The 25,245-nt window shown below is 36.2% G+C and overlaps 1 protein-coding gene across 7 annotated transcripts in view; it reads right to left on the bottom strand.

Annotated features, from left to right (window-relative positions):
• Nucleotides 1-6,469: 6,469 nt before the first annotated feature.
• Nucleotides 6,470-25,245, bottom strand: part of LOC150108879 (acetylcholine receptor subunit beta-like) — a 75,658-nt gene continuing 56,882 nt past the window's right edge. For 3 of the 7 annotated variants that reach the window (XM_090410595.1, XM_090410602.1, XM_090410612.1), the window contains 3 exons: nucleotides 18,011-18,110; nucleotides 17,205-17,246; nucleotides 6,470-6,932 (listed from right to left, as the gene is read on the bottom strand). In XM_090410595.1, the coding sequence (XP_090266721.1) occupies nucleotides 6,827-6,932; nucleotides 17,205-17,246; nucleotides 18,011-18,110 (248 nt within the window). In that variant the 3' untranslated portion in view covers nucleotides 6,470-6,826. Of the gene's footprint in view, nucleotides 6,933-9,933; nucleotides 10,156-11,161; nucleotides 11,310-17,204; nucleotides 17,247-18,010; nucleotides 18,111-25,245 lie in introns of those variants that run through there. The other 4 variants (XR_016550089.1, XR_016550090.1, XR_016550091.1 and 1 more) reach the window with 4 other exon arrangements.

The following is a 25,245-nucleotide window of genomic DNA, read 5'->3' as shown; positions in this document are numbered from 1 at the left end:
GTTTCATCGTCTTCCGCAGATACCTGAAACCGCGGATAGCAGCGAACCCTATATATACTATGTTTTTTCCTATACATAAATACCTATGACAAAGTTTAATTTATTAATTAAGCACAGTAAGAGATTAACAACAATAACTAATAATAAAACAGAACAATTACAACAACATACCTGTAATAAAGTTATCTGAATTTGAATGGAATCTTGGCAACCTCAGATGTATGTCGCTTTCGCCACCTTTACAACGAGTTGCCCTGGTGTTGGACAATCTCTGCGATCAGCCGAACTGTCTATTACTAAAAGAAAGAGCCAAACGGCTTCATTTCGGTGATGTAAAATTACATAAGCAAAGTGGATATTAGATCCAACATTATTTCGAAGCCGAATGGTTGTAGAAACTATGAAAGTTTCATAAGTTGACCTTTCATATGTTAATATCTTCGGACAGGGGTTGACCGCGGATACGGGGGTCCTACTGTACATGAAAAACCGTTTGATTTGGAACTTTCCATGAAATAGTCATAGAAATCTCTCCTGCAAGTAAACAGATTTCTTATTAAGCTACCAGCTAGAATGGTGATTGCTTTATTAGCGAAATCTATAAATTTTCTGTATGGGTTCAGCAGCCATGTAAAAGTTGCAACAAATCATCTTGTGGACTGTAAATCTGTTGTAATTAATTTTGTGCCATTTTTTCCTAATTTAGGCAATGAAATGATCCAATTTCAATTCTTATTGAGATGATTGGAAAAATTTTAGTAACGATCCAAAACGTGTTAGCCTGGTTGGCCAACGTACCCACTCTTCAACCTAAGGCTGTAGGTTCAAATCCCACAATGGACGTAGATGTTAGGGGTTTTCTTTAGGTGATGCATTCAATGCCCAATGTGAGATCATCGTCTGGAGATCTGGAGTGTCTCAAAAAAAAGTTGCAGTTTACAGACATAAAAAGAAAACGAAAATATAATTCCGATATATGATTAATGAGTCAGATTGGGTAATTTAACAAGTCAGGTTTCCAAGAAGCCAAGTTGCTAGGGCCTTGGCAAGACATTGAGCCTATAACTCCAAAAAAGATGGGATGAGACATAAATATGTATTGATATTTAAAAAATATTTTTTTAAAAAAATTTATACTCAGAATATTCATATATAAGATGGTTATACTTACCAATATGTCTGTTAAGTATAAGATGGTTATACTTAACAGACATATTGGTAATAGTGCATTATTTATTTAACTTTGTCGTGGAATATCTTCTTTTAAAAAATAAGAACATATAAAGCACGTAGCTCTGTATATAATGTAGCCCATCGGAAGCATCCAAGATAGGAATTAGTCAATACTGCAGATGCTTTAATTTCTATTTGAAAATACAAAGAAATTTAAAAACAGAAAGAATAACCAAATGTAAGTTAAACAATCAATGTTTTCAAGAATTTATTATTGGCTGTCAGTTTAATGTTAGTAAGTGTAAAGTTATGCACTTTGGCGTGATTAGAGTTCCAGCGGCATGTTATATTAGCGGGGTTATGCTACAAGATACTGAAGAGGCAAGGGATCTTGGTGTATTGATGGATAAGAATTTAAAGTTCAAAGGTCATATAGCAAAAGTTGCAAATACAACTCAGAGGATAATTAGTATGTTGAAGCGAACCTTGACATGTAAGGATAAAGAAGTAATTTTGCCTCTTTATAAGGCTTTGATAAGACCACACTTGGATTACTGGGCACAGATTTGGTCTCCCGGGTTCCAAGAGGATAAAGAAGCTGTGGAAATGGTGAAAAGAAGAATTACAAAGATTATATCCGGTTTATGAGATTTAGATTATGAGGACAGATTGCGAGTATGTGGATTATAGACTCTGGTTAACAGGAGAAAGGGGAGTGATATGATAGAGGTCTATAAACTTTTGAATGGGTGTTATAGCATTTCAAATGATGAAATTTTTCGTTGTATGGAAGGCGGGGAGAGAACACGGGGGCATCCATGGAAGTTAAGGTTGTTCTTAGTCAAGAAAGGGTTAAGAGCTAGGTTTTTCTCCCAGAGAGCAGTGAGTGAGTGAGAGTGGAGTAATTTGCCCTTACGGGTAGTGAGTGCATCTAGTGTGAATGAATTCAAGGGTAGGTATGATGGCTGGGTTGGGTAATTTACAGCCTCCCTCGATGAGTCCTCGACTCCCTGGAGGTCTTAGATGATAATAAATAATAATGAAAAACTATTCTGGTATAAAGTCAATTCTGGATAATCCGAGGATAGCTCGGCGCTTTCTGAATGCGCGCGCGCGTGTGTGTGTGTGTGGGGGGGGGTCTTCAGTGTCACCAATTGTAAGCTTTTGCACTTTTCTAAAGGAGATGGAATATGCAGTGTATTATTTTGGATGATACGCACTGTAAGAAGTGGAAAAGACAAGCAATTGCGAGTGATTGTGGATAAAGGCAGAAGACCAGAGAAACAGTAAAGGTCGTGATGAAAATACAGTGTTACTTGCATTAATTAAAAGAATGCATAATTCGCGACAAAGAAGTTGGAAATGTCATTACGGAAAGCGTTTCAACATATCTGACTAATGTGTGCGGATGTGTTCTGTTTTGTTAAAGAAGAATGAAGAAACATTAAGGGTTCATATGGGGATTAACGAAGATTCGTAGAGCGAAAATACTAACAGTATCAGAGTGTGCAAAATTTCTGTGATACGCGGTGGAAGGGAGATATAATAGGGTAACAAAGTTGTTGTGGAGTTTGTAGGATAGATATGGGGACGTTTTAATATTTCGGGGCTGACGAAAGAGGTGTATATTTCTTTATTTGCTCAGTGTGTGTTGTTTTGACGACGAGTCTCCTTTGTGGTAGAAAACGGAACGGCTCTTGCTGTGTGGAGAAATTTCCCAGCTTTATGCAAGCATTTTGCATCAAACGATAAATATAAGGGCTTTTTAAACCGATTTCTCAATTTGGAATTTTTAAGAGATCTAGCATTAATGATTGATATCCTACAGGAATTATCATATCTGTCAGAAGCTCTACGAAGTCGCAATATAGAGGGTGTCCCAAAATTCACGCAAGATTTAAATTTAGCGCCATTTGTGCGGTAAAGTATTGCCAACGAGAAAAAAAAAGACAGCGTGACAGCTGACAGTTCAGGGTTATTAGAAATGGAGCGCTACACGAAAGAACAACGCATTTTCATTGTTGAGCAATATTTTTAAAATAATGAAGGTTTGGCAGCTACAGTTCGCAATTTTCTTACAAAATATGGTCGGAATAGTGATTTAACTTCAACTATGAAAAGATTAATTAAAACATTCAAGGAAACTGGATCAATTAATGATCTTATACACTCTGGCCGTCCTTCAACAGAAAACATCGAAGCAGTTCGTGAGAGTGTTGCTGAGAGTCCAGGAACATCAATTCGGCACCGTGGTCTTGAATTGGGCATTTCGAGAAGCTCTCTACAGCGTATTCTCACGAAAGATTTGCATTTTTATGCTTACAAAGTTCAATTGAACTCAAGAACTGAAGCCTACTGACCACACACAGCGAAGAGAGTTCGTTGAATGGATTATGGAACAACAAGTGGATGCTTATTTTTCGAACAAAATCATCTTCAGCGATGAGGCTCATTTTCATCTTGATGGCTTCGTTAATCGACAAAATTGTCGCATTTGGGGTTCAGAAAATCCACGAGTGATTGTTGAGAAACAAATGCATCCACAACGTGTCACTGTTTGGTGCGGATTTTGGACTGGAGGCATCATCGGTCCATTCTCCTTCGAAAATGCGGCTGGTAAGGCAATAACAGTTAATGGCGCTCGCTATCGCGACATGATAATCCAGTTTTTTGTGCCTAAATTGCAAGATATGGATGTGGACGACGTGTGGTTTCAACCAACAAAACGGTGCCACATGCCATACAATACAGCCCGAGAAACAATTCAATTACTGCACGAGTCATTTCCTGGTCGTGTAATTTCCCGTTTTGGTGATCAGAATTGGCCGCCCAGATCATGTGACTTAACGCCGTTGGACTTTTTTCTTTGGGGTTTTTTGAAGTCTAAGGTTTGCCAACAAGCCCACGACCACCCACGCCTTGAAGGAGGAAATTGAGCGCTGTATCAACGAAATTCAGCCACATTTATGCAAAACGGTCATGGAAAATTTCGACAAAAGAGTGCGTATGTGCCAGCAAAGCCGTGGAGGCCATTTACCCGATATGCTATTCCATGCATAACCCTATACTGTATACTTTATGAATCAATAAGAAATTACAATTTTTAATTAAAAGCCTGTGTTTTCTATCAAAATTACTTCTTGCGTGAATTTTGGGACACCCTATCAGGGCTAAGTTAGGATTTTGTTTTTTTGCTCGATGGGCGAGCCCTTTGTTAAAATTTCCATAGCTCACCACTGCCTACAGCCTATGGATCGTGGAGTGCAATCGCTGCTTAGACTTGGCTAACCAAGAGAAAAATATTGGGTCATTTAAGATATGAAAGAAAAGCAAAATTTAAGGCCCCTCATGGAGGGTTTAAATTAAAACAGCTTTCTGAATTTACGTTGCTGATTTAAAATGGTTTGGCTTACCTTTCAGATGTTAGATAATTTTATTCTGGGACTGTCATCACGTTGATTACAGAGCATAAATATCAGCTCATTTTAGAGGGTTTTTTAAATATAAAATATTGCTAGATGTACGTATATAAACATATATACGTATATGCTGTTATCATTTCAGCACCAGAAAATACTCATTTTATTATGTTTATTGTACCACTGTACTTATTGTCCCAAAACTGCCAAATGAAATTATCGTTTTCTTGAGGGAATTTGAAAACCTCGCGTTATTGACAAGACTCGACTTCGGTCTTTCCAACCAAACGCCAAATTGTTGATAAATGGTAGTTTGAAGAATTATTCAAGCAAACTGTACGTAGTTTTTGTAGGAGAGCTGAATGTGTTACTGCATCCTTCAACAGACAACTTTTTTTCCACCCTAATTTATTCAAAGATGTCACCACAGTTTTTCAAAATATCATGCATGATCACTAAAATGGAAGTTTCCATAGCAACGGCATATGCAAAAGTTTTTCAGAATTACAGCATAACGTTTAGTGTCCTCCCCCCCCCTTTTTTTGGGTAGTGCAATAGGAAGTTATATTTTAAAACAGAATGAACACCTTACGTCATAACATTACAATTAGGAGATGGCGGGGCATAGTGCGGTAAATAACGCCCAAACAGCAACCACTATACCAATCATGTCGAACTTTGAACAGACCCAAATAAACAATTTTCTGGGGTGACTTGCTGTGGAATTATGCTGCAAGCAACTAATACTAAGCGATAGCAGGTGGCACCGGAACGGGAGTGGGCCTAAGATCCACGATACGATGAAAAAGATGCCTCCGTACCTACTGGATGTCATTTGAATCTGGATTCTTCCAACCTCCAAGTTGTCGCGTGCAATCCCTGTTGTTCCGTTTGTATAAAACTTTCTTGTCATAATTTCAGCACATCTTAAACAGCAAAGGATTTTTAAAAGTGTTTCGTATTTACACCCATCAAATAAAACCTAATCGTTCCCCTCCCCTCTCATGGAGAGGCTCTTCAGAAATACTTTTAAAAATCGTAAAAAGGTGTTAAAATTCAGCAAGCAACACATAAATGATAAAAACGCCAGAATGTGAATATGACATAAATGAATATGGTTTACGCGTGATTCTATACATGATTTCGTATAGTGTCCATTCCTTCGCTTCCACTATGACTTGGAATCCACGTGGAGAAGGACATTTTTATCTGATGAACTGCTGTAATTGATGGATCAATGTATGTGGTTGTAATCAAGACGCCTTGTCTTTAAACAGCGAAGGCAGTTTGTATAAATCGTACATGTTCCGTAGCTTTTTCTTTCTGCGCTCAAATTAAAAAAAAAAAAAAACATTATGGCATCCCGGCCAGCGTTGTGATTATTGTATTAAAGTGGATCTAATAGAAAACTTAATCAGAAAATAAAAATCAAAATCCAAAATTTGAGTGATTGCGAATAATCGGCGTAGACCGCTGAAAAATCAGAGCACCCTTCTTTCGTCAGATGCTAGACGATCGGTGCAGGACGTGTTATATATATATCAGGGTAACATTTGTGCACATCATTTATGTTCGTGTTCACACCACGCACGCTGGAGAAGTTATTGAAGTATGAATATTTCTTTCTCATAAGGAAGTTTAAGGGTAAAAGGAATAAGAATGCAAAACTCAGATAGTAATATTCCTGGAAATCTTATTCGATGTAATCAAACTCTTTTTGAGACATAATTTTTTGTTTCTATTTGGTATTCAGACAGTCATTTATAGCGGATTTGATTTTTCGGTTGGTAGAAGCCTGTGGGACAGAAAAAGTGCGAAAATATTTTTACTACTTTTATTTTAAATCTAAAAATATTAAAAAAAAAAAGACAGCACCGTTAGTTTATAATTTTTTCTGTTTATTGTTGCTAGAGAAAACACGATTCGGTCTGGTGTGTAAAACGTACACCATCCTACGATTCCGTTATGACCACGACGAGCACAAACAAAATCCACATTAGCGAATACAAACAGATAAATATTCGATCAATGAGAATTACAATAACAGACCAACTGTTTGGCAATTAGGAATCGGATGGATTTGACACTTTATTTGAATCCAAAGTTTCGCTTTCTTTACGTGCGTCATCTTCGTCAGTTGAGACCTCCATAGCGACGAATGAATTAGTTTCTGTTGGTAGATTTTCAATGTCAACCAGCAACCTTCTGAATATCCAGCGAGGAAACAGCGATACTTATGGGATACTGGGCAGTTTATCCTTAGACGGACCAGAATGGACATGGAGAGGGATTGTACGGATGGCAGCACAGTCACTATCAGACAAGCAGCCGTGAATTCCACTGAAACAAAACAAAAAAAAAAACTATGGCAACTGTGGCAGCTTTCAATTGCTTATCTATGAAAAGTAGAATTTTATTTTTAAATTTTTGATATTCTAAAGTTCTCCGTTGACTTTTACAAGGTGTAGCACATAAAGTCGCATATGGAAGTTATTTTGTGAATGACCTATAATACATAATACACAGGTGCTTCTGTAGCCTCTGGAAACCAGTTTAGTATCATAGCCCTAGTCCACCGAAAGAAATATCTATAGATATATACATATACGCAGAGAAGGAGGTGTTAAACTGTCTACTGAAAGTCATAAATCATTGATAGCCTTGTGCTCACTATCAGTGACGGCTGAAAGACTTACTGGCTGCTTTACCATCTTTCAAAACATTAAGGCTAAGAAACCGCTGTGTACTCCCTTTGGGAATAAAAGGCGTTAGAGGATTCAGTTTTTATTTATTTCTATCATATAAGCAGAAAAATAACAATAAATAATTAATTTGTAATGATAGCTGTAATAATTGTTCACAACACGCTAACAATTTTAAGCAGTATCCAGTAGTCTTGGAAATAAAGGTTTCGTTGCATTCTTTGCAAAATCTCGAACTGTTTAATTTATGTCATAAATTTTGAGACTTCGAATATCCCAAAGAAAGCAAAATTCAATGTATTATAATTAAAATTAATAAATATAAAATAAATGGATAATGATGTATGGAATGATTACACCCTTGCATGATATTTTCCCTCTACCAAGGAGAAGGGGATGATGTTTGCAAAACGGGCTGCTCCTCAGTTCATCAGGTGAGTAAAGTTTAATACTTGTACCCGTTGTACCTCAGTAACGCATGTTTCTTTGATTTAGAATACATCAGTTTTGATGTAGAATTGACATTGAGAACATTCGTTTAAAAGGATTGCAATTTTTTCTCGTCCCAACAGTAATCTTTGTTTAAAAGATAACTTCGGGTACTTTATATATTCCAATACATTTATTCGGTTCGCTGATACCTACGTAATTTAGAAACTATGACAAAACATCAACAAGGAAAATTAGTATTAAGTTAACCAAACTAACATCACATATTAATATAAGATTCAATTAAAAAAAAGTGATCAAACTCAGTAAATAAGTGAAAGGATTCAAAACTACATCGATAATAATAAGTCATTAAGCAACACCAATACATATAAAATCTTATTCGTTAATGAGGTTGGCCAAGGAGTCCTGTAATCATCATCCGTTTCTTTCAGTTCACATGATCCCACCCGCTAAACTTCTTGCGTTTGTGCTTTTCAGAATGTAAGCAGTCGGTTCTAATTTCGCCATGTCAGAGGTGTTTTGTAAAGTGGTGAGGTGATGGAAGATTTTTGATCCCTCACCACTGCCCTGTGTGAATGCACCACTTATTTGCTGTAGTCATGTAACTGCTTTAACTTCCTGATTTGGTACTAGGGTTCAGTGACAAGTAAATCGAAAAGGCAATTCGCCGAATAAATGATTCGCTGATAGACAGTTTACTGCACGACAATTCGTCGCAATTAAAAGCAATTCACCGATAATAATTTGATGAATTCTTTCATACCTCATCTAAAGATGAATTTTCTTGAAAAAAGTATTGTTTAAAGGTTCAGTAAGAATACCTAATGCTACCCGAGAAGTAGACAAATGTAGATGGTGGTCACTGGGAAGTAATAATTATATATATATATATATATATATATATATATATATATATATATATTTTTTTTTTTTTTTTTTTTTTTTTTTTTTTACATACAGACTTCTTGTGCGTTTTACAAATTCCGACGTTTGCACGTATTCCACAAGTCAGAGTTATTGCAATACAAAACGTGGACATGATGTCCCTTTGTACCCCCGAATATAGCTGAACTGAAAACTGCAACAGTTCGACACATTTTTGTAAAAGATTCAAATACCAAATCGGAGTAAAATTCGTCCCATATAACTCGTGTGTGCGCGCGGACGTCACGTATTAATATTGCTATTACTACTATTAATAATAATGGTGCCTCAGCACTTCAATTGGTATAAACGAAGACTAGTTAGAAAGACCTGGGTAAGAATTCCGTGCGTGAAGCGAAGAATTTTTGCACTTTTCTTTAATTGAAGGCGAAATATCCAAAGGATATGAAATAATTAATGGATAAGTGAGACAATGGAAAACCATCTTGTTCTCTGATTATTCTCTAGAAAAAGAGCATTGCTACCCCATCAACCATTGAGGAGAGAGAAGGATAAGGGGGAGGGGTAAGGAATAATAAAGATTTTTTTTCATTCCTCAAAAAATTGACACACACACGTCTTACATATCATATATAAAGGGAATAGCTTCAATTACATCACAAGTTAACCATTAAACTCTGAAGTTCTTTTTGATAAATATGCTTCACTTGACTCATGATTCATTTTTCGGCGATGATTTGTAGTTTCTGCGAATTGAGATTTTTCGATGAATTCTCTTTCGGTAAATTGTGTTTTCCATTAAATGCCCTTCAACGAATTGCTTTTTCGAGGAACTGCCTTTCGATTAATTGTTTTCTTGATAAATTGCTTTTCGGTAAAATGTTTACCTTAAGTTGTCTTTCAATGAATTGTTTTCGGTGAATTTTCTGGATACTTCTAGTACGTTAGTACTGTGAAGGAGGGCTAAAGCACTCTTCATATTACATTTTTATTTATTATTACATACTCCGGAAACTTTCTCAAGACACGAAACATTGAACTTTCAAGCCAGTTTTCTAAGTTGGACGATGACCAACTGATTAAGCAGAATATTTTCCCTCTATTAACTGCTAATTGTTTCTTTAATTATATCAAGGTACTCATGATTTCATTATGATACGCAATGCTTTACGTATTGCATCGCTTTTAATGTTATTATTATTATTATTATTTTTTTTTTGTAGACCAGCCACAGGCTTAAGCTCTAAAAATTTAACTTTATTTCAGTTTTCCTAACAATTCTTAATGTGAATTATACCAACCTATTATAGGAGTGGGCTCTCCTACGGAAGGCAGGAGCATGTTCCGATGGAACAAAGTGATAGCAGATACTAGCATACTTATACCTCCTACGCCGATCCGTGTTGCTCCTTTCGCAGGCATCCAGAATGTCACCAACGTGAGCAGCATCGATGCTATTCCTGCAGTAAGAATGCCCAGTGCTACCAGGGGAGTCGTACGTTGAATCACAATCGTGTACTCATCTAGTGAAATAAAATTCTATTTATTAACAATCCGTAATATTTGAGACATTTTCTGGAAATTGTTAACACATGCGAAAGAATATTTATCCTTCTTAAAAAAAAGTGCATACTAATATATTCATTTTATCTCTGATTTGAATCACTACTTTTTATTTTTAAAAAAAGGGTTTGTTTCGTGAATTGTTATCAGGTCTTAGAAGAATAAGCTGCAACACATTGATCGACAAAAGCTGGGATTATTCATAGTGATTTATTTACTAGACTGCATCTCTATCCTCAACTATAGCAATGATAAGCATTGCTGTCTACGTTGAAATAAATGATACTTCTTGAGGAAACGTTTTGTTTTTGTTTTTTTAAATGTATGACGGAATTTATAGTTTTTAAATATTTCAAATTTAAGTAGCATGTGAATAAACAGAAGAAACATAGGAGAAACTGAAGAGTAACCAAATGTATGTGTACAATGTAATGGTACACACACACACACACACACAGATATTTTTATTGTGTGTGCGCGTATGTATATTTGTTTTATTTTTTACATTGCCCAGAAACCCTGTTCTAGAGATAGAGAGAGCAAAGATGTCACTTTTTTTTAAAGCCACTTCAGGTGTCCATTAAGTAGACTGGTGATCTCACACCGAAAGATGAAATTCATCGTCCACTCATTATCACGAACATTCATGCCCGCTGCGAGATTGGAACTGCGACCCGTGGGATTGAGAGCTTATACGTTAAACACTCGGCCAACCAGGACGGCAGAATTTTATGTAAAGGAGTCTCCTCGCCCGGTGCAAGAAGGCCTATTCCGTGCGTGCTTATTGCATTAAGACTTTATGGATAAAAATGTACGAGGTTTGCTGTCAAGGAGAGTTTCGGGTTTGTCTATCCCCTTTGGGTACTCTGGTGTCGTCTTTCGTTGGCGAGATTATCAAAACTTTAAAAATATAGAAAATGCTTACTGAAAGTACGACAAATACCGAATTGACTTTGTACTCATTACCTGTAAAACCTCCACCCTTAAATCTGGGTTTGTATTTCGAGTCTATTATCTTCCACCGATTATTCTCAATGAAATTTCGGGTCACCAAGGAAATTTCCATTAAATATATCCCATAGCATGAAGAATTCCGTTTCCTGAAAGTGGCACCCTATGGATGGAAAGTAACGTTAATGACTGCAATTCTCATCAATATTTAAAAAAAAAAAAAAAAAAAAAAATTCGGTACGCTTGTCTATACCCGAAGCACAGAAATAGAGATTATATACATGTATAAAGGAAGGAAGATCCCGCTACTTACCTTACGAGGTTATGCTAACATTCGAAGGACCTTTACTCTTACGAGCAGTTTAACAGTAGATAAAAATTTGGCCCGAATTCACTTCTTTTAAAATGTCTGTCGTGCACCCGTTTTTGATACTGTACTTCATTCAGTTCATTACTGCTTACACAGATAATGAATTTTCATCCATCCGTTTTAAGATTTAATAATGATGTGTAAATTTACATTTGGCACATGAATCTATTGCGGTTTCTACATCTGAGCCACCCCCCCCCCCCTTACTTTTCGCGACAAAGTGGTAGATGAAAGTTTAAATTAATATGGTTCCACAAATTTCAGAAAATATCCAAACCACTAAATGTAAGGCACTCGAAACGCGACTTCCTATGCTAAATGTGGCAGCACCACTTTATGTCTTCCTAATTAAATGATAGTAAAACTCAACAAGTCGGTTGTGCTGACATTATTGACTGCACTATTTTTGAGTAAGTGGCTTGTCTTCAACGGTTTGATTCACGAGTATTTTGAAAACGAGTGAAAGAACAAGGAATTTTGCATTATTTTGTATTACCAAAGTTGCTAAACAGCAAAGAGTTCAAAGAAAATATGAAGGTTACGGTCGAACCTCCTCAAGTGTGCACTGAGAACACATAAATGCACGTACATGTCCACGAACTGAGATGTTGTATTAATTTGGTCCATTTTGAGCTGTCATTCAAAATAAGCATTTACAACCAGTTCGCAATTTTGAATACTTTTATTCATTATGTCTGATAAAGCATTTCTGAAATCTATCCAGAATACCCTGAAATACAGTATGGCGCAAACGATATATGTTAGGGTAAACGGGTTTATTAACAAAGAAATGTGTTTACACATGATGTGTACATCCACAGCTATCGGTGGAATCTTGATCGAATAAAGCATGAACGACGGTACATTACGTGCTCAAATGGACACCTTGGCTTTCAAGGCAGGTTTCGTAGCTCATGCAAAGGTTCGCTGCTGCCATCTTGGAGAATAAAGGTTGGGACATCTCGTGTAATTTTATCCCTTACTTCATCGAGGTCTGGAGGCAGGTCGTGGTGGAATACCCATTTCTTCAGCATACTCCAAACGAAGGCATCAAGTGATGCGAGATCAGGAGAACGTTAAGGGTAAGAGAATTCTGTGAGCCTCCCTGGGAAGTGTTCTGATAATTAGGCTCTGCAATCACGTGCTTTGTGACAGGTTGCTCAGCATGTTGAAATAGCTGTGCACGAAAGTTTTTTTTTTTTTTGTACGACATCCTATGCAGATCCTGGGTAAACGGAATCAACACATTCTCGATGTAGCGCTCGGTATTCAAGGTCACGGTTACACCACCCTCTTCAATGAAGTAGGACCCAATTATGCCAAGGAAGGTAACTGCACACCTTGCAGGGACTTTTTTTTTTTGCCGCGAAAATATTTTTCTTGGACAAATTCAGTTCTATAGGTCAGAAATCCATAGGTTCGTCTGTTTACATGACCGCTTAGATGGAAATCGTCCGAGAACCAGACTTTATGGAAGAAGGACGGATCTTCATAGACATTAGCCAGCACGCATGTACAGTATTTCAGCAGTGCAGCGTAATCCGTTGCTGTTAAACACCGACCCACCTGAATTACGCACGAAAAGGCACCTGGTTCCTTAAGGATGCTCTGTAGTGCCTCGTTATCCAAAGTTTTACCGTTGTTCGGATCGAGTGCTTTTCGAAAACAGAAACACTTGCTCCAGCACACACCCTTAATTCTCATTTGTGTTAACAGTTCGTTGTCGCCCCTTAACATTGTGGTAGAACACTACCGCTACCTCGAAACCTCTCAATTAAGGCAATGATGCCACTATTGCATGGGGAAAGCTTAGGGAAATGACGACCAATCTGCTCACAAACATGTCGTAGGCTTGAACCATATGATGCTCCAAAAATAAACGTCTTTTCTTCCAATGTCGAAGCCATTGCTACAGCGAAATGTAATGGCGCGGACACTACACGTGCTCTTCTATTAATGTGAACGCAGTCGAACGGAGTATCTCATTGCGCGTGCACTAAAAGGGTGTCGAAGTACAGTGTTTTTTTGTGCCATACCGTATAAAAAGACTTCTTAGAAAATTCAGTGTGGTTCAGTTTCTTCTATAACTTTTTCTTTCATAAAATCATTCAGTGCAAAGGAGCTGCTCACAAATTTATTGTTTGGGGGAATTCTGCAGTCATAATTGCATTTCACTGTTTTGTTTATAATTGTTGAAGTAATTATTCAAAGAATGATGACCCCCCCCCAACACCATTTTACCTAATTTTAGTAGACAGTTTGTTTCACTATTTATTGTGATACAAGCTCTCTCTCTCTCGAGAACTACCATTTTTAATTTTCAAATTCACTTATTTACGTTACCAATAATCAATTTAACGTGCATGTCGGAATAACAAGACTAACGTGTTACGTAACACGTAACGTTTATGTTCCTCTTACCCGTTACTTTAATCCTATTTTACAATATTATATTTATGCAATCGCTTATTATACCTGTTGAGTAGTTGCGAATGAGTCTATATGACATTTTTGTCTGTCAAATGGATAGAACCTTAAATTAACTGGACATTTTGTACGTAATGTGATCCACCAATCACAAGCCACTCCTCCTGAAGCGTTAACTGACAATGTTTCAGAAAGATACATTTTTTCATAGTCTGCCCTATAAAAAGACACAAAAATACGCGAGAAATTATTTCAAAATATACACAAATTTCTTTGCTATTAAATTGCTAATGAATGCAATATTAAATACCGTAATATCTAGAATTAATATTAGACTTGGTTTTCAGATGCACAGTGTCATAGCGATCCAGTGAATACGAAAAAAAAAAAAATAAATACATAAACTAGGTATCATGGGATACAAATGCAACTAATGTGCAGTTATTAGCTTCTATATACAAGTAACCAAGTCGTGAAGATATTTCACCCGCAAATTTGCTTACATTTGAATAAAAAGATAAAATAAGAACTGTGGCCTGGTTGGCGAAGCGGGTAGTATGACCTCTCTTCAACGATCATGTCGTGTGTTCGATCCCCGTCTTTGGCATGGATATTTGTAGAAGACTGCTCTAGACGAGCATGTATAGCTCTTTGAATTTATGAGGCTTTTTTATTATTAAAATATATAATTTCTTAGCAAAAAAGTTATTAAATACAGTTCTATAACAGTCTTAGAAATATAGGTAAGACTTCAAAATGTTTTCAGGATCGCATATAGCAATAAAAATAAATATTCAGCGATAAAATGAGGTAATTTTCTTGTGATCATGTGACACGCAACAGTGAAGGGCTGGACACGTTCCTACACGAGAAGGTTCTATACAAATTGTTGCTGAAGTGGGGAAAACGAATTTCTCAAAGCCGATAAGACTTTAATAGTGAAAGTCGGAAACACCTAAGTTGAAAATATTTGGGAAAGCATAACAGGGGATTACTTTTAAGGATAATCCAGAAAACTCACTGAAGAGCAATAGAAAAAAAAAACTCAAGGCTCGAAAATGTTTGCCAAGTTACTGGCAAACATTTTCGAGCCTACAATTTTGCAGAATGGGGAAGCCATTTCTGGAAGAGACAATTAGGAGACAATTTATTATTAATACTTGAGGAGATACTTAAAACGTCCAGGAGCTATCAAAATACAATTTTGATGGGAGCCGAAAAACAGTTCAAAAGATTTAATAAATGGATCCCGAAATCGTATTTACGATGTATTTAGTTTTGATCGCAATTTTGCGTTTAGAGAACTTCAGCGTTTCCATAAAAGATGTCCTAAACGTGATCCTGAACTTTTAGGATCATTTATCGTTCCAAACCCTAGCACTAGATCATATACCTATCGAATCTAATTTATGGATTAGATATGTTTATGACTCAGTCATTTTAAGACTTTTTCACACTAAATATTAATAATCTTAGATAAACGTAAATCATTAACTTAAATTTCGGCCCATTTGAGGTGAATTATAAACTTGCCAGATACGTCTGTTATTGAGTTTATAGCATTTCATATCAACGAAGATATAGTTTGGATAAACGATAGGTCTGTTCTTTTCAAAGAAAAACACTTAAGATAAATTAGTAAAGAAAAAAAAAATATAAGTCTGAGGAGCTTGGCACTCTTGTGCATCAGCCGACCGTGTTCCAGTAACAATCAATCAAACTAGTTGTTGGAAAGCAGAGCAACTCTTTCCATCCCTAATACTTGCACCCCATTACATATCCTCAATCTTGAAAGAGACTTTAGGATTCACATTTAATAAGTGTTCTCAAATTGCAAGTCTTCTTGCAATTGCGCAATTTGTTTGGCTTCTAACACGTGAACCATTTTTGTTCAAAACTTGCGACTTCTTAATTTGTTATTCACACGATCCATTACAGTTTTAACGCAAGCCTGCGATATAAATCCAGAAAATGGTATGCAGTTTAAAGGTGGAATTGTTCAGAATCAATGCCACTGCAGCGAACTTCACGATGTAAGTACTCTGTCACATGGGTGTGCGTTCGTCATCCGGTTTATCTTCTCCTTTGGATAGACTGTTTCATTCTAACACGCTGTTAATTTGTTTCTATTACCACACAGAACTGTAATTAAATCAAGGGTTCATTCGACACCCACAAACACACAAAATATAAGCACATTACTAATTTATTTAGCTTTTTTACCTAACAAGTTTTTTATCGATAAATATCGTAAAAATGAAGTAATGTTGAATCAATTTTTTGAAGAATATTTAACAAGACACATTTAGAAGTTGATGGATTTTCAATTTAACTTAGTAGCAACGTTTTTGGTATAATTACGCTAAACCATCGGCAAAGAGACAGGTTTACTTCCCAGTATGGTCACTGATTACAAGAATTTTGTATGCGATCTTCCTGCTAGTTCCAGAGTAGTCGACGTTTACGCATCCAGATTTGGATCACTCATCGGAATCTCGGATATGTAATTAAGTTAGTCCAAAAATTTGTGTGTGTGTGTGTGTGTGTGTGTGTATATATATATTAAAAATGAATGCTTAAGAATAAATGATGTCATTCTCATATAGAAATACAAGACGCTAAAGTATTCATTAATTTTTACGATTGGAATATTTCAATCGCACCAATACTTTAGACCATCCCTTACAGAAACAAAAGGTCGAAGCAATCTCATTTAAACTAAAGAATTACTCATTCACAGTAAACCAACCCGCCTGCAGCCAGATAGAAACCAGTCAAATCCAAAATTAAAAATACAGAGTGAAATCGCAATCATGACATATTTTAGTAAAGAAATGGGGAAGCCATTTCTTTACTAAAATTTAACCATTAAAAACGCAGCCTTCACCACTAAAGTAGCTTTTCAGTAGGGACCAGAAACCTTAAACTTTGCGCAGTACAAATGGGAATTGCAGGCACTCAGACATTTAATAGGTTTTTCTCAAATGCACTAAAATTAACCAAACCTTTATTCTTTTGCTGTGTGCGCGCGCGTTTTATTGCTATTTCAGGTATTCCTTTCTCTCCAAGTCATTTCATTAAAATATAAATATGACTGCATTTTCTTTGACAGTTTTGTGAAGCGAAATGTTTTAAAAACCAATAATTTTTAAGGTCTTTTACTGTCTTAAAAACAAAAAGAATTGCTTGAGAACGACTACCTCACCTCTCTAATGAGTTATCCAAGTACTTTTTTAAGATTATTCCGAAATAACTACTTACTGACAAATGCTCCAGTTCCGTAATGAGAGTTCCTGTTTCTTCCTGCAAAATACAGAATAGTATTATTTATCACTCAGGAGAAGTATTCATTAAAAGGGCCGATAGATCATAAAAAGAAATGCATTTCGCTCTTACCAAAATACAAAACACTTATTTCCTGAGTTTTTAGCCCACTTTCTTTAAAAAGTAATAGCTTATAAAGAATAATTCGTAAGTAAGAAAAGCCTGTACTGCCGATGCAGGTGTTGAACCACACTGTACTTTAAACGCGGTTACTTGGCTGATATCTTCGTCTTAAAGAATGTAAAATTTACAGAACCCATCGAGCCATTTTACTTACAATCCCACTAATAAACACAGAATTTTACTAAGCTAGTAAACTACTTAAATAATCTATTCTCGATAATTTGCTAACTAATTCTTATTTTAAACTTGCCAAGATATTATATTCTTGTTTTATCTAAAGAATTCTCATTGCCTTTTTATCCCATAATTCTACACCCCCCCCTTTCGGACGTGTATAATAATAATATACATTATGGGAAGAGCACTTTTTAATTTTGAATTGGATGTTACTATCTCTAATGGATTTGGCTCCCACAGTTCGCGGAGACAAAAAATTTTCATATTTCAGCCTCCGCATTGGATCATCTACCACGACTTTATTTTAAAAGCCCTGATAAATCTTCCATTGGTAGATTAATTATGGTATCTCGTGGGGCATGAAGTTACTTCAGAGTACAATTTGGTTTGTAGATCAAAAGACGCCGTATATTTAAATAAACAAGCTTACAAACGATACTCACCTACTACAATATGAAAAAGGGCTGATATTTTTATCATAATCGTTTAGTAATTCCTCAAGAAAATATTTGCTGGTTGCATTCTCGTTGATGTTTCTTTTTTCTGTTGAATCAAAAAAATCAGGCCATTAGTGACGAAACAAAAGAAGTTAGGAACAATGTTTTTTTATGACATGCGTTTTAAAATACTTAAGTTTTTTTCTGTTTTAACTTAATGAATGGTACTCAAAGCCATATAACTTCACTAATGCTCTATAATAAGATCTACAGGTCTGGTTATAGTGCATCCTTATGTGACTATAACATGAGCCATTTTCGAAGCTTTTCTTTTAGTTTAAAGTTACGAGTAGTTAGTTTAATCTTGCAATCAATGTTTCAGTGGACATCTTTGACGTGCAACTTGAGAATTATTGTAACATATTTCATTAGATTCCACAAGACTCTTGACTCTCAATACGAGAGAGCCAGGAGGCTTGTGGAATACTACTAGCACTAAATCCTACATCTGCACATCAGTCCATCTACCGCACTCGAACAGCATTTTTGTGCGAGTCGCGTATACTGTACGGTTATTTTAAAAATGGGGGGGGAAGAGAATATAGCCTCCTTCATTCACCCCTACTCCATACACTTTCTCTCTGTGTGTGTTTGCGAGTAATAGAGGCAAGTTTCTTTTGCAAAAGAAAACCCTTGTCGCCTTCACGGATGATTCTACAAGTCCCTCTACAACTTTAGAAATGGTGGGGAATAAGTAAAGTTTGATGGGTGAGTAATCAGGTGGGGGAAGTCGATGATGTGCGCATGCGTGTTTCATTCTGGACGAGGAACCACAGAAACAGGAGGCAGATTCGCGCAAAAACTTAGAAATATTTCTGTCATGAGGAATTTGTTGCAAATGCTAAGTGCTCACACGTTGTTCGCAGATATCACCTGAAGGCAAAGTTGTCACAATGATGAGGTGGGGGGGGTTAGGAGGATGAGTGGGTACGTCTGCGAAATTTTTATGAACCATGTAATCATCTTACTCATCTAAACACTGAGACTTCACTTATTTTTCTTGCTGCATTTATAATTTAATATGTATTAGGTGCTTAAAAATCATTTCAGAATAATCTGAAATTTATTTCCGCTTATACTTACGCGATGTATTCGTCTTAGTAATGTACTCACACAAGTATTGACAACATTCCTTTGCGGAAAATGTCCCCTTTACCTTTTTTCCCCTTGAATAGTTTGTATTTTGCTTTAATTTCTCGATTGATAAACTAAGGGATTTGCTGTCCTGGATCAAGAAATAAGTGCCGTCCTGCTGGATTTATTTCAGTGCTAATAAATTAACATCTCAACTCTCGACAGCGAAGATGCAAAAGGAACAACACGTCAGTTGCGCGTGTGGGCCAAGTATGAAGTAAATAAAAAATTCAAACTGAAATACACATTTACGCCATAATTAAAATTAATTACAAAGCCATTGTTATCATTTATTTACCTGGAATTTTGCGCCGCATGCGTGACAATTATTGCCCACTAAAATAAGAAATATGAATGTTTTAAGCCAAAGATTTTTGACTTCGTAACGACAAACAAAATTCCCGGATGCAAAATATCAGCAGATATTACAGCAACTAAACCAACTCTTCGTGTTACACTTCCCTATTTGTAGCAAAGCATTGGAATATTCTTTGCAAATCCCACTCACGGGAAGTTAGTAAGCGTGTTGGTCTATTAACATTAGCAAGTTAATAGGCTAAAATCTAGATCATCTGTAAACTTCCTTTAAAGGACCAAACATGGTACATTTCGAAGCAATTTCAGGTAGTTCGTTTTGAAACAAAGTATTTTAGCGTAGCTCGATATTTCAAGAAGCCTCATAATTAGCGGTGAATTTAAAGAATTAGTAACTTGAATCATTAGAAAAGGCGACACGACGGACTGTACGAATCATCACACATTTATCTATGACATTGGAATATAAGAATTTAATTGGGAAGGTGAAGGTCATGCTAGGTAGCTTCATGCGCATTAAATGACGTATAAAAAGAGCAAGACATCCTTAACTTAAACTCATTAATTCTCACAGATATGAAGAATAACAAAGAATGAATTATACCCTACCTTCTGAGTCTCCTTTAGCTATAGTCAGCAGTCCCCAAACATTCCAACACGCGCACAAACACCTCCTATTGAAGCACACCATGTCTTTCCGTGTGTGGCTACGAATTCCTCATTTGAAGTGCGATAAACATGGAAGTAAATTGCCTGATTGTCATGTGATTAGTAAAGGCGAACTGCTTTGCATGCCTAATCACGTGAAACACCGGTTACTTTAACAAGTGGGAGGATCTCACGAGATCAGGTTACTCAGAAACCGGAGAAGATCCTGGAGGTGTAGGTTAAGAAGAGAAAAGATGAGTATATGACATCAACTGAAATAAAAGAAAATGTCTGCGTAATTGAACTAGAAGAATATTGAGAATGAGCAACTCATGAACATTTTCTAGTAAGGGGGGGGAGGCACCCTCCAGTTTTATGAACACCAAAGGCAGTCTTTTTGCTCGGAATTGCATTACGTCTTGTCGCCATAACACATGACACACTATTTCGAGAAATACGTTGCTGACTGATGTTGAATTTTTATTATTTTCATATAATCTGCTTATTCCGCTGTAATAAGATTGCTGTGCTTCTTTGTTCCAGAAAATAAATAACATATAAGACATCGCCATTTAAAAATGGAAGGCACAGAAGAATGGCATTGACCTAATTAACCCAAAGAGCAGCGAGGATGTTTTGACTATATTGCTATCGTGTTGATACAATCAGCCACTATCTGTTTGTATGTTTGAATTGCTGGTTCATAAGTTGGTTATTTTGTTACTTCTGGGCCTTATGTTGGTGGATAAGATGGCAACGGTGTGCCATGATTGATATGAAATCATGAAAATCTCCGTTTTACGACGACAAAAGTTCTAAAACGGCTTTTGAACACAAAACTAAATCAATGCATGAAATTTAAGTGTATTAAATACAATGTTGGTCCACTGCAGGTAGTAAAAATCCTAAATTTGGAATTTAAAGAATCCGAAACGAGTGTGCGTGTGTGAATATGACTGTTTGGATAAACAGGAAAAATTCTTTGTTCTTAGGAAAGAACAAAGAAATCTGAAGAAATGGGAAATAGTAAAGACTAAAGTAGCTCCAAATGCTGTTGCATTTGATCTTTTCTTTTATTTATTTCTATTTCAGGTGGATTAAATAAGACGCTAATAGGCTACCTACCAAAGAGATCCGAAATATTCTTTATTTTTATTTCATTTATTTATTTTTTATTATTATTGGAAAACAGAAAAAGGTTCTTCAGATCGAATAATTACATCCTCCAAAATATTCTCATCCTGAACAGGATTTTGGCCGAAAGATTTAAGAAATGTTCTCAATTTGCGAAAACGTTTGAAACACAGGAGCACTAAATGGCAGCAATTGCATATTCGTTCGTGTTGAGCTCAGGCACGTAATGCTTGGTGAATCCTTGAAGAAACGAAGATTGTGCTTAGTAATCTGTTTTATTCATAGCAGCGCTCAACTGTTTTCAATTCGAGCTGTTTTGAAGTATGATAGCTTTATTCTTCCAGAACAGTCAGGGAAAGAGTATCAAAACACTTAACATTGGATTGTCAAAATTAGGCACAAATAGTTAAGGCCACATATTCACTCGTTGGTGCTATTCGTGAGATTGTTTCGTTCCTTTCTTGGATGTATTATATATGATACTTTGAAATCCATTGCTGTTGTCATACAGCTCATTTTTCATTATTATTTCATTCTTTATTACTAAACCCTTTCTCCATTTTTTCCCCTTTATCACCATCAAGTTCTTCCAATTATCCTTTGATTCTGTTTATAATATAATCAAAACGAAGGCAACGATGTATAGCAATTTGACACCAAAAATAATTATATCGGAAGAAAGAGAACTGGAGAGGGGACATCTATATGTTTATGTTGAACAAAGTATAAAAATTAAAACTGGGAAAATAGAAGAAATAAAAAGGAAGATACAGCTACGTCGTTAGCTTGTAGGAGAATGAAAGACATCTTCAAAGATGATATTCTCATTAGTTTGAATAGGTAAGCCATCGATCAGCAAGTCTTCAACGTAATTACACGTGGCAGTGAAACTTGGAACTTAAAATATGATTCACAAATTGAAATTTCTCCATAACAGAATGGAAAGGAACACACTTTGTGACACTTAAGACTGCATTGAAGCCAACTTCATCTGATAGAGAATCGGTGTAGAGGATACCAGTTATATTATGCTTTGAAAATGAAGATGGCTGGACACATTGCGAAATATAACAACGCAAGATGGCCTAAATTATCGACAGAAGGGAGACATACGGAAGACAATAGAAAAGAGGAAGGCCAAGGAAGAGATAGCATGATAAAGTTCTTTGGATCGTTTTGCAAAAGAAAATTGGTGTCCCAGTTGATATGATTTTCAGATTCCTTGACAAAAACAAAGGGGGGAGGGTACTTAAGGAAGTACTGCCGTCTTGAAATTATGATTTCGTTTTCAACCAACGACTCATAATGATGATTTTCCGAACTTCAGTTGTTTTAAAAAATTCTCTGATATACTTTTGATTTCATCTCAACGTTACTTGTATGCCAGTTTTCTGCGCAATTTCTAATGTTTTTTTATGAAAAAATCGAGAAAATTACATTTTTGAATTACTTCGTGATGTAACACATCGTGTGGTATGGAGAAGGGATATTTATTTCTTTTTGTACTATAATAATTGGCGGTGATAACTTTTCTTTGAGATTTGTTTTTCTCAGAACCCCCCCCCCAACTGTTTATTACCCATTAACCTTTTGTACTTTACTGTTATTTCTCCAATGAAAGATCAAGGATTTTGTTACCCCGGCCACGAAATAAGTGAAGCCCACATGAACTGTTCATTAATAAAAGACAACCCTTTCATCAAACATACTTTCCTTCGTTATTCAAACTGTCTTTTAATTAATCTTGTTACATATATTATAAACGTTAATTTGAGTTTAAATACATCATAACTATATGGTGACGTCATGGTCCCTTTGAAAATATAATCAAACATTTGAGCAAAAACACTTTTAGGATTTGATCATGAATTACCATGAAGTGGTTAAGTTAAACTCTAGATAATCCGGAGAAATGTCTGTCGTAAGGATCAAACATCGTACATTTCGAATTAATTTAAGGAAGGCTAAGAAACTATATGGGATGTAATATCCCTTAACTTAAACAAGTTATATGTCGCCGAATTGAAGCCTTTGGCTCTTCACATATCTAATAATTTATTAGAGCACCTCACGGCAATACTCGTAGAAGGGGTACAAGTTCTGTTCGCTACAAACTTGATATTAACTAGGTCTGGCTACTCACTGATGAGACCTCAATAAAGGTCGAAACCGGTCTGGGTAGTGACCTTCTCTCATAATGTGAACAAAAATACAGTTCCTAGGAGCTAAGTTCACATTATGGGCAAATATCAAGAATAGTGATCGGAGCTCGCTCCACTTCTACCACGAGTTGCCCCAGCTTGCACTACCCTTTGGGATCAGTGCTGCAGTATCCAGGTATTTGCTTACGCTTGGAATCGCCGAACTTTATATAGTTTCTACTATATTCGGCATGAAACTCTTTGAGTTTCTTATTCGGCTAAGAAACTATATGGGATGTAATATCCCTTAACTTAAACAAGTTATATGTCGCCGAATTGAAGCCTTTGGCTCTTCACATATCTAGAAATAATTAATACTTTAAACTGAGTAATATTTTCATCCTAAACCAACACAAAAAGAGTTCGGATTATGACAGCAAAGAAACAATCTGGAAATGTAGTAAGCAGGGGATATGCGGAACTATAAGGCAAATGATTACGATGCACTTAGGAGATAGCTTGAAACAGTACCAGGGCATGAAGTTCTGCAAGGAAGGGGTGCATGAGGAATAGTTAAGGATAATCTGGTGGAAGCACTATCACACCGATTATCACAGCTGCAAAAAAAAAAAAAAAAAAAAAAAAAAAAAAAAAAAAAAAAAAAATTGGCGGAAGTATATTATGAGTGAGGTGAACTGCTAACACACGAGCAATAATAAGAGTATGCAAGGAAAGTGACCAGGATGGTAAGGAAAGCAAAATCATATTATAAGAAGAAATTAGGCGAAGAGGCGATATGAAATCCCCAAAGAATTTTCATATTATGTGACGAGTAGGAGGGTTTGTAGACGATAACAGATAATGTAATCAGTGTAGTTGATAGCGTTAACGGAGGTAGACAAAATTGTTGAACTACTGAGTGATTATTTTCCATGGATTCATGATGAATCCATGGAAAACAGAGGGTGTTGAACGGGAGGTACTTAAGATATTCCAGAATCTGAATGCAAATACATCCGTGGAATTAGATGGGATATTGGCTCGATTTTTAAGAGAAAGTGCAGAGGGAACTGGTCACGCCTATCATAGACTGTTTAATTGAAGTCTCAGCCCTGCCTAAGTCCAAAGAGAATGCAAGAAGTTCAAAATTAGTACTTTGCTAAAGGGAGATCAAAGTCGCTAGGAACAAATTACAGATCAATTAGAATCTTCGGAGTGGTGGTGGTAAAATTATAGGGAAAAATGGATAAGAATATACACTCCATGTGGAGAAGCATGGCTGTGTAAAAGGTAGGTCATGCCTTAGTAATCTGTCAAATGTTTATAATAGGATGACAGCGGAGTTGAAGCAATGACTAAACCATGATACTGCTGGATTTCTCAAGGGCGTTTCACACGATACCGCTAGGAACTGTCTTATGAGAACTTCAACAAATGGGGACTGATAACTGGTGATACGGATAAAAGGGTTGCTCATGGACAGATACCAAAAAGTAGTCTATGGAGAAGCAGAAAATCCAGGAGAAGGCAAGTGACTAGTGGAGTGCCACAGGGACTCCATTAGTCCCTGCCACAGGGACTAGTGGAGTCATTAAACAACTAGTGGAGTAAAGTGGAGGCATTAAACAACTAGTGCTTGGACCACTGTTGTTTAATTTGCACATAAATGATATAGGAAATAATTTGAAGGAACGTATTCAGCTGTTTGTTGATGATGTAAAGTTCTCCTGCATATTTTTTGATACAAAGATTTGGGAAACAAATATAAATTGCATTTTTGAATTAAAAAGCGTTTTGGGATACAAAGAT

This window comes from Typopeltis vanoorti, chromosome 2 (genome assembly GCF_054136105.1).
Source record: "Typopeltis vanoorti isolate ZY-2024b chromosome 2, IOZ_Tvanoo_1.0, whole genome shotgun sequence".
Classification (NCBI taxonomy): domain Eukaryota; kingdom Metazoa; phylum Arthropoda; class Arachnida; order Uropygi; family Thelyphonidae; genus Typopeltis; species Typopeltis vanoorti.
Note: the sequence above shows the minus strand (reverse complement) of the source record. Positions and strands in the feature narration are given on the sequence as shown.